At 38.9% G+C, this 14291-nt stretch overlaps 1 protein-coding gene across 1 annotated transcript in view; it reads left to right on the top strand.

Moving 5' to 3' along the window:
• Window positions 1-2896: 2896 nt before the first annotated feature.
• THSD7B (thrombospondin type 1 domain containing 7B) overlaps window positions 2897-14291 on the top strand; it is a gene marked incomplete at both ends in the record, with an annotated part of 242972 nt that continues 231577 nt past the window's right edge. Inside the window, one exon of the mRNA XM_082285365.1 lies at window positions 2897-3035. Coding sequence (XP_082141491.1) covers window positions 2897-3035 — 139 coding nt within the window. The remainder of the gene's footprint in view (window positions 3036-14291) is intronic.

Here is a 14291-nt window from a genome sequence, read left to right on the forward strand (position 1 = left end):
ATTTGATGTGAAGTGTTGGTGGCCTTCATAATGTAATTTATTCATGTTTCTGTAGATAGCATATGTTGCCTGTGCAATAATTTTTTATCGTATCAGGACAGAACAGCTACTGTTCCAAACTGTGTTACACAAACCTAGATACACAGACAAATTTTTATTGTGCTTTGCTGGGGTGTAAATCAGTGGAATCTATTGAGCTCTGCTGGGGTGGGGGAGATTAGAATCAATGTCATGGTGTCTAATTTATTTCTGTTTTTTCTGACTTAATGTAATCTCTGTTCTTGCTCCGTGGGGAGCAGCAGCCAGTTATCTTTGTAGTCCTGCCCAAAGAATGAACACATGTGAAACCCTTGTTTTGGGGAGGAGGCTGCTGCTTCCAGGGCTATGCTGCTGTTTGCTGACCCTTAGAATGCTGAGATGAAGGCACTGTGTCGAGAAAGCAGCTCGTGAGCACTACTGGTGCTTCATTAAAAATCTCAGCATCTTTATCAGCTGTTATCTGAGGTTTCCTTGGATTCGCCCATTTCACACCCCTGCCTGTTTGTGTTGTTTTTATGGCATTTTCTGGCCCTGGAGAGCTGCCCTGCAAGTCCAGTGAGTGCTGTCTGTGCAGGGCTGGGCGTGTGGCTCCCCTCCAGTACTGAAATCTGAGCATCTGAATAATTCCTTTCCTGGCTTTGTGTCTCTGTGTGCGGATGGTGTTGGAGCCAGTGTCACTGATTCCTTCTCTTTCCCTTGACAGAAAGTCAGTGACTCTGGTTTCCGACCGTCATAGATGGTGACTGCGATGCTGAAGGCACTGGGCGAGTCGCTCCTCCTCAGCTCTTCTGTGTGAGGTGAGCAGCCACCCTGATGGGTAAAAAATGCTGAATTGCAGGATGTCTGAGGGCCCTTCTTCCCCACATCCCAGGACCTTGCTGCTGCATCGGATTTCTCAATGATGCTCAAGATTTCTGAGCTTGTGTGCTTCCTACGAGGCCACTTGTGGTCTGTGTTACATTACCTGGGTGTTGGGGCTTGGGTTACCTTCTGAATTAAATGTGAATTCTGAATAAAATTAACCCAGAAGACATGAGCAAAGCATAAATCTGGTCCTTGCCTACATTACTGTGTTTGGTCAGGTTGGTGGGTTTTTAGGTTGTACGTGAGATGCTGTTCATCTGAAACACAAGAATGAGCTAAAGCAGATAACAGATATTACGTTGTATCTCCCACTGTAGTTAGTCAAGATCTGATTAAATGTAATTGCATGAATTTATCATGATAGAAACTGTTTCAAAGCAATTTGAATACAGCCTGAAATTAAAAGCTCTACTGTATATTCAGTGTGTACAATTTCCAGATTTATCTTCAGTTTCTTATCAAGAATGATGCTGTGTATTATGTGCTATGACAATGTCGCTTTTCATAAGGTTAGGAATGTAATAGAATTTTCTGGACTGAACTTCTAATAGCTGATAATTTAAATGAAAATCAACAAGATTATGCCCGTGAGGACAAATCTTGAAGACAGGTGTTATCTCCATCCTTACACAAGTACGGATGTGACATTTTAACCTATAAAAGTAGGATTAATCGCTAATAAGTAGAACTCTGTGGAGAATTGAAGCTTGGTATAAATACACGGCATAAATACAAAAGCTGTTGTGTCAGAAAAATTAATATGTAAATTTACATCAGAAACTTGTTTGATGTGGAAGTAACATGAATGTTTTTTGAGATTTCCAAATTGTTCCCACCTGAATATGGATGAATCCGAAATATCTTGAAACTCATGTAAAATCTGCCTTACTAAGTATCTAGTTGGTCATCTTGTGGAATGAGAGACACAGAGATTGGAATTACTAGACTGAAGTGGAATTTTTAAGATTTTATTTTGTTGTGTGAGTTTCTGAATCTCTGTTGTTTGGAGCTTTTCTGTAGTGTATAAACAATGTGGGTGTTTGCTGAAGTTGGCATTTAGGAGCTGGTCTCCTGCTTTGTATGGAGACCCAGAGAAACACTCCTTGCTTCCAGCACCACTCAGTGATTATTTTAATGAATTGTGTGGTCTAAAACTGCTGCAGCAGCAGGACTTCATCCATTCCTGTCTCATTCACAGTGTGCCTCTGGTATTTGTCTGAAGTATTGGGGAGCTGTAATTAAAATCCCTTAGTCAGAGAGACCTCTCTGGAGTAACTGGTTGCTGATCTGGAGCTCAAAGATCCCAAGGGACTTGAATGAGTGTCCCAAATTCCATAGAAATGCCTGTGTAGTGTCTGGTTTTCCCTTTCAAGCTGGTCCATCATGTGCTAATGAGCAACCCCTGTTACCCTGCTTTTCCTGCTGCATTTCTGATGTTGCTCTTGTGTATCCCATGTTTACACAGGGTTTGGAACTAAAACATTTCCAGGCCTGGATCTTAAATGTAGGTCGTGTGGTCTGGATTTGGAGCTGAATTTTGTACATGGAATCCATTCTCACTTTTTTAGTCTGCCTATATCATGATAACACTCTTGCTGAAGCTAAATAGAGAAAAGAAGGGACACACCACACACTGCCACTGGATCCCTTGCCATTTATTGGCACTGGCAGATTTCTTCTTAAGAACCTGCTAAAAGCATTTACAGTGGCTTTGTAGGATGGGACTGTAGGTCCTCTGGGAGCTGGCCCTTTGTCTCTCTCTTCCCCTCCTCCTTTTCTTTTCTCCCTCTCCAAGTGAAGCGCCTGTAACAGACTCGTCCTCATCAAATCTGGCTCACAGGGACTGGGAAATTCACAGTGGCTGCCAGGTTACCCTTAGGCTGAGCCTGTTGCCTTGGTGGTTTAAATATTTTAACAAGCCTTCTCTTTTTGGCTTTTTTTTTTTTTGTTAATTCTAGGACCAAAGAATACAAGAGACTGAATTATCTGAATTATGCTTCTACAACAGAACTGGGTTTCTCCTCATTGGGCATGGCAGAGCCTGGGGAAGCCCTTCCTTTTGTTTGTTTTCTTAATGTTGCAAACAGCTGATCTGGAAGCCAGGAGAGGTCACCAGTTTGTCTGGAAAACAGGTAGGAAAAAGATACGTTGGCTTCTCTACTAGATATTTGCTGTATTCAAGGGTGGAGTGATTGTCCTTTCTCCATTCTGTTTTAGCTTAATGATAAATTAAAAAATTCTGATAATGTCTTCTATTCTAACTTTTTTAAAATCTGAAAAATAGAAGGAGTTAATACATGTTTGACATTAGTAATCTACATATCTGTTTCAGTTATGCACCCAGAACATAATTCTGGACTTCTTAATGCTTTTCATCTAAGTGTATTTTTACTGGATCATCATCCTAATGTTGCTTTCTTTGAAACATTTAATAGTTTTCTTTTAATTTTTGTATGCAAGGTGCACACCAGCGTCTCTCCAGATGAACTGAGTCAGAAGTCCATGCTCTTGGTTGATCTGTTTATAATTCCATTGGTACATTTAGTGAACTATGTCTGTGCATCAGTCAGGTTGGATACTGCAGTGGTTGAATGTGCACAAGGTGTGGAAACCTGTGAAGATGCTTTGGGAGCACCACGAGTCTTGGTGCTGGAGTGGGTGGGTAGGAGATGGGGTGGTACAGCTGCACAGAACCAAACATGAAGCAGCAGATGCTTGTTTTGTAGCACAGCACACAACAACAGAGAATGTTCAATGAAATGGAAATAGTGTCAAATTTGGGAAATGTTTACTTAAAGTGCTTAATCAAAAATACCCAACTGAGCCAGGGGTTTCATTGCCCAGGATCCCTTTGAGGTTTGGGCTTTTGTGACTGAGCAACAGAGCGATTAAATGTGATGGAAAAATGATTTCCCTCCTTTTTTTTTGGAGAGGTTCTTTGGTATTTTGGTTATTTGTTTTTTAATTACCTTTCTGTAGAAGGTAATATACTGAATTAGTGGAATAATGAGGCAATTTTTCTGGGAGAACTCCTGTCCTTCTGATATGATGAACACAAACTTCTTGCCTGGCTGCTGGTATGGGAGGCTGGGGAAGGGCTGGTAAAGTACAGTAGGATACTAGATTTCTAAAGACTTTTCTTTTTTACACTGTCTAGCATGTGAGATGAGGAGGAAATAAACAACAACTATCTTTTCTCTGTTATTTACATGATTTTTTGAACAAGCTTTGAAAGATAGAGTTGTTTCCTTAAGACAAATTAGAGCCTTCAGTGCTGTCTGTCTTCTCTTCAGTTCCAAAGCACGTCGTACTGTCAGTCTTTAGGGATGTACATTGGAAGTCATAAAACTTTAATTTGACTTGATGATTCCCGTTGAAAATAAGGAGGTTTCAATGCTTCAAAGGCATCTGGGGCAGATGTATTTAGAACTAAGAAAATTTGATGCCCAGGTTTGTGTGGGCACCATGCTCTGAAAGCCCCACAACGGGCTTGTTGTAAAGGTTCGTCTTCCAGATGCACGAGGAAATTGCCGGTTCTTGTGACTCCCACAGTGGGTTAAAAATATCTGAGCTCTCGAGAGTAACTTTAAAAACTTCAAATCCTAAGAGTATTTTGATGTACTTTCTCTGCTGATGGAGTGACATGAGGTAGCAAACAACTTCGAGTGATATGTTCTCTAAATGAAAATAACTTGTGAGCTTCAGCCAACTGTATTGTCCTGATTGAGGAGAAAAGATTTTTCTCCAATATTTGTAAACATTACCACCACCCCCCCCTTTTTTTCCCATTGAAGTATTTTGTTGAAAGTTAGTTACATCTAACCCCCAAATGTTTAGTTCTGGGTTGAAATGTATAGTATGTTCACCCAAAACATTATGTTGTGCTGAGAAACAAAATATTATTTATGAAGCCCCTGCTTTCTCTGAAGTAGTAGTGAAGCAGCAATATTTCTAAATTCTGAAACTTGTTTTTTTGCAGTTGTCCTAAGAAATAACACAATGGGCAGTAAATGGTAGTCTGCTGTCAGGGTGTGGCTTGATTTTGTATGCATTTTCATACCTGAACAGAAAAGGTTTTTCAGGTATGATTAATCACAAAGGTGTGTCTTTCAGAAGATTAAAAGGAAGTATTTTGGGAAGAGAGGGATGGTGGCTTAAATGGAATAGGTGGATCTGGAGAGGTAGAAGGGTTAACATAATCCCTTGTGGCAAGATACCAATAATACTCTGGGATGTAGGTCATGGAGATCTTGACCTATTAAAAAATCATCCCACAATTTGAGGACTTTTGTGCCCAATACAAAATAATAAAATGTGACTAGAAGCACAGCACAGCGAACCTAAAATTAAGGAACTTTTAAAATAAAAACTGAGCATATCCATTCCAATAGAAAGAAAACCTGCAGCTGTTGTCCTTTTTTTTTTAATAAGACAATCTGATGAGAAATGAGCAATCCATAATGGGAAAGGGGATGATCTGTTCTGTTTTTAAATCTTGAGTTGTCTGTTGTTAGCATGGCAAGTTACTTACCTGCTGGAGAGAAATTCAACTTCTTATTGAAATGTCATGCTTTATAATTAAATAAGATTATGCTACTGAAAGCTCTGACTTTATGAAAATGAATTTATATGTACTGAAATAAATTTTCTAGCACACAGAAGTCCAGGGAGGCATCCTTAATATGCATGGGGCTAAAAAAAAAGAAAAAAAAAAATCATATCATCACTGGAGTTTATAATACAGACTTTTTTCCAGCTAAATCCTTGACACTGTCTAATGAAGACTCCTACATTTTCATGCTGGGCCTGGTGGTCTTGGTCTAGAGGAAAACGATGGCACTGATATCACTGCATCTACAAAAAACCCCAGGCTCTGTAATTCTAAAACATGAGAACTTGGCAGTGAGAGGCAATTTTATACATACTCTTCCCTCAGCTATTCAGAGCGCTATGACTTGCATGTTGCTTATCTGTGGCCTGTCTTAAAACCATTTATTTTGAGCTTTTGGCTTCTAGAAGTTATAAATTAATATCTGTGCACTGTATCTTCTGGTTTCCAGACATTTCTTGTCAGATACTCATTTAGTGGCCACTAAACATGAAAGCAATAATCATATCAGCTAAATTACTCAGCGACATCAGATAGCTGAATAATTTTCTCACATTTGCTAAATTTAATTGGACCTAAATTCTTGTAAATTAATAGTATTTAATGCAGTTGCCAATTAGCAATTTGCATATTTCACCATGTTAATTTTCTCCGACAGTTGAGTAATCTTAAGAGTTCCTGGAATTTCTGCAATGCCAGTATGCCTATGTTTTAGTGATGGCCATCCATCACTAAAACATCCAGGCTTTTAAAACTGTGTATAGAATATTGACACACACACATGAGCCCACAGATTAATTCTAGTTTTTTGGGTTTTTTTTTTGGTTTTTTTTTTGTTTTTTTTTTGGTGAAGCTCTAAAATTTAGTTCCAAAGTCAGAATTAAGTGTAAAATATGTGCAACACAGGAAATATTTTAGGTGCTTTACAGGAGAGGAGCTGATAATTAGGATTACAAGGTGCTGAAGTGTCTCTTCCCAGAGATTCTTGCTCTTGCTCCTGGGTGGGTTTCTGGCTCCCCTTCACTGCTGATGTCTTCAGCTCCTCCATAAACTATACCTCAGGCATGTGCTGTTTCCCCCAAAATACAAACAGAATGAAAGATATAAGGGACATAGCCCATAAAAGGCTCTCAGAGCTAAAGCAATGGCGTGACTTTATTTTCTAATTGGGCAAATATTGTAAAAATGTTTTTTGTAGGATGAAAATGCCCTGATTTTTAGGAACATGGTTCTTTAAGCATGGTAAAAATGCTATCTGTCATGGAAATAATCCTCTGTCTACTATGGAAGGGAAGAAGGGGACTGTTAGAAACCCAGGTGTTGTGTCCCAGTGACTTTTCCTTCTCTACAAAAAATAAATCAGGATGGCTGTTTAGCCCAGCAGGGGCGTACTCCCTGATATGAGTGGAATAGCACTGAAAGTGAGGTATCAGACTGGGAAATGGGTTTGTAATGATTCTGATCACAGCAGAGAGATTTTTACCTGAGGAAGAAACCATTAAACCTCTGGAGTTCGTGGGCTTTTGGGAGCCAGGTGTGTGAGCCATAAGTACTCCTGCCCTAGGTGAACATATAAAAACCTTAATTGGGAGTTACTACCTGTATTTAAAAGTCGTCCTTAAAATAGGGTTAGCAAATGGGTTTGGATCTTTAGTCGTTCTTGAAAATGATCCATAATGGAAAAGGGACAAAATGAACTTTGCAGAGAACAACTTCTAATGTGGAGAAACCTTTGAACCACCCGTGAGTGTGGGTGAGCCAGCCCTGGTACAACGAAAAAGGTCTTTTGTTCTCTGTTCTCAGATAATACCGCCAAAAAATGCCCTTTCTCAAGATTGTAATTTCAGGAAGGTCAAGTGCTGGTTTGGAAGTGCCTTTGACCTTATGTCTTAAAAGACAAGCTTTTACCTACGTACGCCAAATGTTAAAAGGAGTTCAGGTCTTCAAAGGATGGTAGAGCTCAAACCTGCTCAAAGCAGACTCAAAAATAGCTCTGCAACAAGTGAAGTTTTTTGGAAAGCTCAACAAAATGAAGAGTGATTATCTGTCCTAAATTAAGTGGTTCCTTTATTTGATAGGACAGCAGCTCATGAACGAAGCACAAATGGCTTTTTAGTGATCTTTTTGTGGTGTCTGGAAGGTTTATGATAATCTAACTGATGCTTCCAAACTTCTCATTGTGTGGTAAATGTTCTAATTGTGGGTTGTTCTTACGCTGCCTTGGTGGATGGAATTTTAAATGCTGAAACCTTCCAGTGGAAATTTAGCCTTGATTTAATCAAACTTTGTATGATTCAAAGGATCTTCACTATGCTAGGAGGTTGGAACTGAAGTGATGCTCCTGGGTTATAGATTGCATTCTTGTAGTATTGACAGCAGAAGCAATTAGTAGTTTTTAAAAAAATACCTGTTAAGTTCTGTTCTCAAACTAACCAGGACATTTGCCATAAAATGGCAAATCTTGTTTTTACCTTTAACTTTGTTCATGGTCAGTTTATGCCTCATTTCCTGAGCCAGACGACTCTTTAATTGATGTAATTCTTCTTTTGGTCATTGCTGCTAATGTATTTATGAATTGAGGATACCAAGCTTCTGGACCCCTGCGAGTAAACTTATTTTCTTAGAACTGGTTGGTCAAGTGAAATCTTTCCTTAGCATTGCTCCTCAGAATTATATCAAATCTCAATTAAGTTTTCACCTTCTGACATTTTTCAATTGTAATTATAAGTGTCTGGTTTATAATATCTCAGAATCATTTAATAAAAAATACTTTGTAACGAACAGTTTCATTTGAAGCAGTTGGTTTTAATATGCTGGCGTAGTTGTATTACGTAGCCATTAAAAAAGTGATTTAAATGAAAAATAATACTTCAGTTCTAAATTTGTCTAAAATAATTATTTACAAATAGTATTCTATGAGACAGCATAAATTATGCTTCTATTTCTACAAAACATTTTTAGAAAACAATAGCATTTGAAGATTTAAAGGAAGTTGTTTTGCAAAATTTAATTAGAAGCAAAATTTAATATGCTGGTTGATATTAGTCACTGATATTTGGGAAGCTTTAAGGGTGGCTTCAAAGCTAATCTAATTTTCCTCAAACAGAAGTGCAGCTGTTTCAGATTGATAAATATTTGGTTTTCTTTTGTCTTTGTTCCTTACCATTTCCTATCCACATTTCAACCCTTCTGTTCCACGAATCTTAAAATTTTATTACATATGGTTCTGTTGCTTCACTTCACCCGTCTTATTTCACTTCTGATATTGATATCATCATCTGGTCTTATTTTCTCAACAACTGAATTCAACTTGTCCTGGAATGCACCTGTTGCCTTAATTTATAACCCTTTGCAGGAATTGTTCAATTCGTATTTAGATGGGTGAGACATTTCAAAGTTGGTGGAGACCTTGTGTCCTCAGACAGGAAATACTGGAGAGTTTGGCAGAGAACGAGACAAATGTACACCAGAAGAGCTCCATAAAAGCTGGAGAAGATTTTATATGCTGGAACATCATTTTCCAGCCTGGTCTTTCCTCCAGGTGCTTAAGGTCTGCTGCTGGGTTGGAGGAATGCCACGGCAGCCCATGGCACACCCACCTGGGTCCTGTGCTTATCCCAGCGGGCTGAAAGCTCGGTGTGTGGAACGTGGCTGAAGGACCTGTGACACAAAGAGTCAGCCAGCATCAGAGGTGTTGAAATAGCTCCTGAAGGAGTTTGGGATGCTGGTTAGAGACACAGAAATACTTACTGGTGCTGTTTTTCCTTGTCTGTAAAACTCGGCATGTTTGTTAGTTCTGGTTTCCTGTGGGGAACTCTAGACAGCAGAGGGAGGTTCTTGGTGGCACTGCTTAAAGAAGGAATCCTTGGCTTAGTGTATTTTCCTAGAAAAGCACTCCAGCCAGCAGTACGGGCAGCACTGAGTACCAGTCCAGTGAAAAAGGCAAGCAGAGGAGGAACTGAAGTAACCCTGAAGTAAAGGCTAAAGTTAACACTTGATGTGCTTGGAATACGAGTTCCTTGGCAGAGGCGAGTGCTGAGCCTGGCTCTGGGCTGGCTGCCTTCAGGGGGGCGCTTCTACGGCGTGTGCCCGGTCATTTTGTTATTGTTGGGCTTGCAGAACTATTTCAGCAGTTCTTTTACAATAAGGCTGCCTGCTTTAACAAACATTGTCAACCAGCATCAGATGTTCAGTAGGTGGTGGTTTAAACTAGATTACACAGGAGATTCACACTAATCTTTTAATGTCCCTCTTCTCTTCTTGAGAATAATAGTTTTTGAGAATAAGGTGCTTTTTTCTGTTTTTTGTTGGTATTGGGAAAAGTATGTTAGGCTTCTTATCCTTTTCTTTCCTCAATAGTTACTATGGGAACAGAGCTAGGGGTCACAGGGGAAAATCTGCAAAAGTGGTTTCTTTTAAATTGTTCATTTTAAAAAATAAAAAGATAGCTTGTTATCGGAATTGTGGCACTTTTCATTCAACTTTGTTGGATTGTATTGTTGTACATATTTCAGTCACAAAAGAAGCTCAGTGAGTGGCAAGAAAAACAGATGGGGATGTTTTTGTATTTTTTCCTTGGGGTTAATATTTTTTTAATTGAATGCAGCTGTTGGAAAGATTTCTGTTGTTACGTATAGGCAGAGCATTAAAAATGGATGATCACATTTTCAGCCTGTTTTAGTGGAGTACTAGATTTAATTATTCTGCTGCCCTTGTTCAGAACCCTGCAGGTTTTTTTTAAATAAGTATCTCTTAAGTTAAGAGTTTTACTTCGCCACTTAGTTGAATGATTTCGGTATATAGGGGTAATCACTTCCTCATTCAGCTCTTGTGAAGAGCAAAATTATGGGTGAAAATAACAAAATTGTATTAGAAATCCCTAAAATACATCATGATGTTCTCAGTATGCATGTAATCCTGCTGACTCTTTCTAGGGACTCTTCATGAGGTTTGGGAAGTCTGCCCTCTGATACCCCTATTCCCTAGATTTCTTTTTTTCTTCTGCTATTTTTCAGACTAGTCCTGCCGTCATCATTTTATTCTTTTTTTCTTTTCTTTTCAAAAAGAAAAAATAATTTCTTTGTGTTCTTTCTTAGTTTCAAAAAATTTGAATGGCAAAAGCCGGGAACGTGAAATAGAGAAGTTAGAAGGGATATTTCATGGTAATCCAGGTTATTTCCATAGTGTTGGCATTGTTGAATTCAATCACCTTCAGCTGGAGGATAGATACGATGGAATGACTGCTTAATACTGGAGTTTTGGTGTAGGAGCTTCAGTTTGCCTGGGGAATTCTTGCTGAGACCAGTCCAATTGCAGGGTGTGATTCCAGAGCCACTGTCTGGTCCCTGCTCTTGATGACACTGCCTGGTCTCTAACTCTTTGTAGAACTCTGCAGTTCGTTCTTCCAGAGACCTTTTAAAGCTCATGGTTGAATGTGTCTCTGTGTAGTACTTGTGTGTAATAGTGATTTAGGATTATAGAGCTAAGTTTGGAAAAGCATGTTAAACCCTCATTATAGTGGTTCTAAGTACATTGGTTCTGTATGCTAGGGGTGAGTTGTAGACAGTTGCTGAAGCAGATCCAGCTTTTGTGTGGCATGTCCTGGAAGGCCAGCCATGAAAAATCACTTTTCAAATGAGAACTTAATAAAAACTTTCCTGCTCTGAACGTTAAGCCCTGCTCCCCATGCGATTAGTGGTTTCATTTCTTTCCCAGCAGTTGGGTAATGATTATGGCTCCAGATGCTGCAGGAGTGATAAAGAGAGTGATTAATTTCACTTGAAAGGGCATATGTTCAAAGGGGAGCCAGCCCAGCGCCTCCAACACGGAGCCCACATTGCTGAGTGTGTGTGCTGTGGTACCCAGCTGATCCCAGGGACAGGACCAGGCAACTTCCCTTGGTTACCTTAAGCAATATATTTGCTGCTTGGTTTTAATATTATTTTCCCGGAATCTGTTTAAAAGCTCTTCATGGCTCTGTGAAATAGTGCTGTCAGACTTTCAGCTTTGAGGAGGGGCTGATGTCACCAGCACAACCCAAGTAACGGCGAGCGAGCTCGGGGTTGTGTTTACACCCTGCACAGAATTAAGTGGTAATGAAGGGTTTGTATTCCCTGGCTTAGTCAACAGCAGCTTTAAAAGTGTTCCTACGCTTCATTTGCAAGAGCAGTTCATGCTGTATGACTCCCTGAAAAATTTTGACATTTAAGGTATTATATTTTCAATATGCTTAAAAATTAAATGTGCAAGCTAGGTACTTCTTTTAGTCTTTATCAGGACTTTATTGACCCATTGAATAAGTCAACAGAAATATGAAACATGACTGGGTGTGCTAGCCATGTGGTTAAATCCAGGGTGTTTATTGTGTTACCACCTGAAATTTTTCAGTGTTTGGCGTCCTTTGGGGCTTATCCTGTCACCCCCGAGATCCAAAGACCTTCAAATTTCAACAGTGTAATAATATCTACCTACACATGAGGCATGCTTTACTTCTCTACATGATGATATTTATAATCATAACTTTCACAGGTTTGAAGCTGCTGAAGGGAAAACTTCAGTACTTGTGACATCTTTAACATCTTTTGACCCATTAATTACATTTATAGCACCCATCTGCTTCTAAGCAAAATAAGCACTTTTCTTCTGTCTATTGAAGATCTTCACAGTGGAGACACTGGGTACAGAAAAAATTATTTCTATACTTTTAATTTTCTAGGCATTTAATAAATTTAGATGTGTATTAGCTGCAGAGTTTTGAAGCAGCTGTCTGGATGGGGTAGAGAATTAGAGTTTCTACAGACAATGATTAAAAGGAGGCTTTAATGATTAAACACCAGAAACTTTCCAGAAGTTCTGTTATTAACTATAGTGCTCATAAGGTAGCACTGATGTTTTTATTGTCATTCCCCTAATATTCTTGGTTGCATTAATAAAATAATGCTGTATCCAAGCAGAAGTGAAGATGAATTTCAGTAAGTTGTTTGTGAAAATTTCGTAAATTTTCAGTAAATTGCAGCTCTATGTTAAATGCATATGGTGCATCACTAGAAGAACTTACCTAAACTTTAGTATTTTAAGTTAAACTAACTCAGTACATCTGTTTTTCAATTGACATTAAATATTTCATAACCCCTGTACAGCTGTATCTTGATTTAAAACATTGTTAGTGTGAAATTTGTGATTCTGCAGATTGGAGGTTGTGTCTGCATTTAACAGGAGGCTTGCTTGGATTCGTTTTGAAGTTGTAGGAGTGTGATAATGAGGGTTTATCCAAACTTTTAACTGTTATTGATCCCACTTTCCTCTTAAGGAGATTATCAATCCTCTATCTTCTGCATTCCTCTGCAAAATGCCAAGATGATCTTGTTTTTAGGATTGTCCCCAAACAATTTCAAACATGAGAAACTGTGCGAAACAACCTTCCCAAAACCCTGAGTACATCCTTGTGTGCACAGCACTGGGAAAATTATCCATGTGTCTGGGTGTTAAATATGTTGCTTAGATGTCAGTGCCTCTCTGTGTGTCTGTGTTTATGCATTAATTTTTGCCTGTGTTTTATGTCACCCGTGTATAATTACAGTGTTGCCATCCAGCCAAGGACAGTGGCGTGGTGGCAGAAATAGAAACAGAGCTGCAATGTTTTGAAAAGACTGGGGACGGATCAAATGAGAGACAGGGAAGTCAGAGTAAATGATGACAGTAATGTTATTGTGCCCTAAGGGTCTTGCAAAGTACAGTACTTAAAACCCAATTTTTTGCTTTGTAGATAAGTGAGCGTGTCTCGGTTAAATCAATATACGTGTGCAATAGATGATAAAACTTGGTATTACATACCTCCTTTGATATTTTTCATACTTACTGCTTTAAAGGTAACATTATAGTTATGTTCGGTACACTCCAAAGTACTTTATGCCTTTTGTTATGAGCTTTCAAACATGTTGCTTGGTTTAGTAATGGGAGCTCAGGCAGCCCGAAATTGTCACTCTCATGTTGGGTATTTATTGATGGCTAATTGACTGCTGACCTTTGCCAGGACTCTCTCCAAAGAGCAGGGAGTGATACCAGGGGATAATAAACCAAAGAAATTGAAAAGCAGGTGAGAAAAAGTAATTCTATGCCGTTACATTTAAATTTTGAAGCTGGTTTTTTTAGATAAAAACGAAGGTTAAAATCAAACAACTCCCCACCCCCACTGCTTTTCCCATAGATATTTTAATGTGCTCCAATATAAAAAAGAAAGTTTTACTTACTTATCTTCTTCACTGTGATTTCCTTGTCCTTGATTGATTTTTTTTTTTTTTAATGGATGAGCCAGCTTTCAAAGTCCTCAGAATGATTTAATTATTACGGCACACAGGGCCCCAAATCAGATTTAAGTTTTTTTGATATAGTTTATGGAATAAACCAGCGAACAGATGCAGAGGATGGAAAGCTGCTGGTACTCAAATCAACTGGATGATTCTGCAGGAAGAAGATTCCCCATAGACCTTAACTGAAAGGTCAGGAGGCAACCTTAGTGTGTGCCATTTAATCCAATATCATTGGGATAAATGTGTTGTAACTGTGTGTCTGTGGTGTATCAGGAGCTAAAGAACTGGTAAAACTAGCAGTGTTCTGACTATATTGCCAAATAAAGCTATGCAGCATTCAATAAAGCAATTACATAAAAAGCATTACAGTCAACTTCAATTCCAATACCGGCAGCATGATCAATCATTTTCAATCCAAGGGATGGTCTAATCGCTTTTCGTTGCTGCTTTGAAAGGTTACATTACTCAGT

The sequence above is a fragment of the Coloeus monedula genome (genome assembly GCF_965178545.1).
Source record: "Coloeus monedula genome assembly, chromosome: 7".
NCBI lineage: Eukaryota > Metazoa > Chordata > Aves > Passeriformes > Corvidae > Coloeus > Coloeus monedula.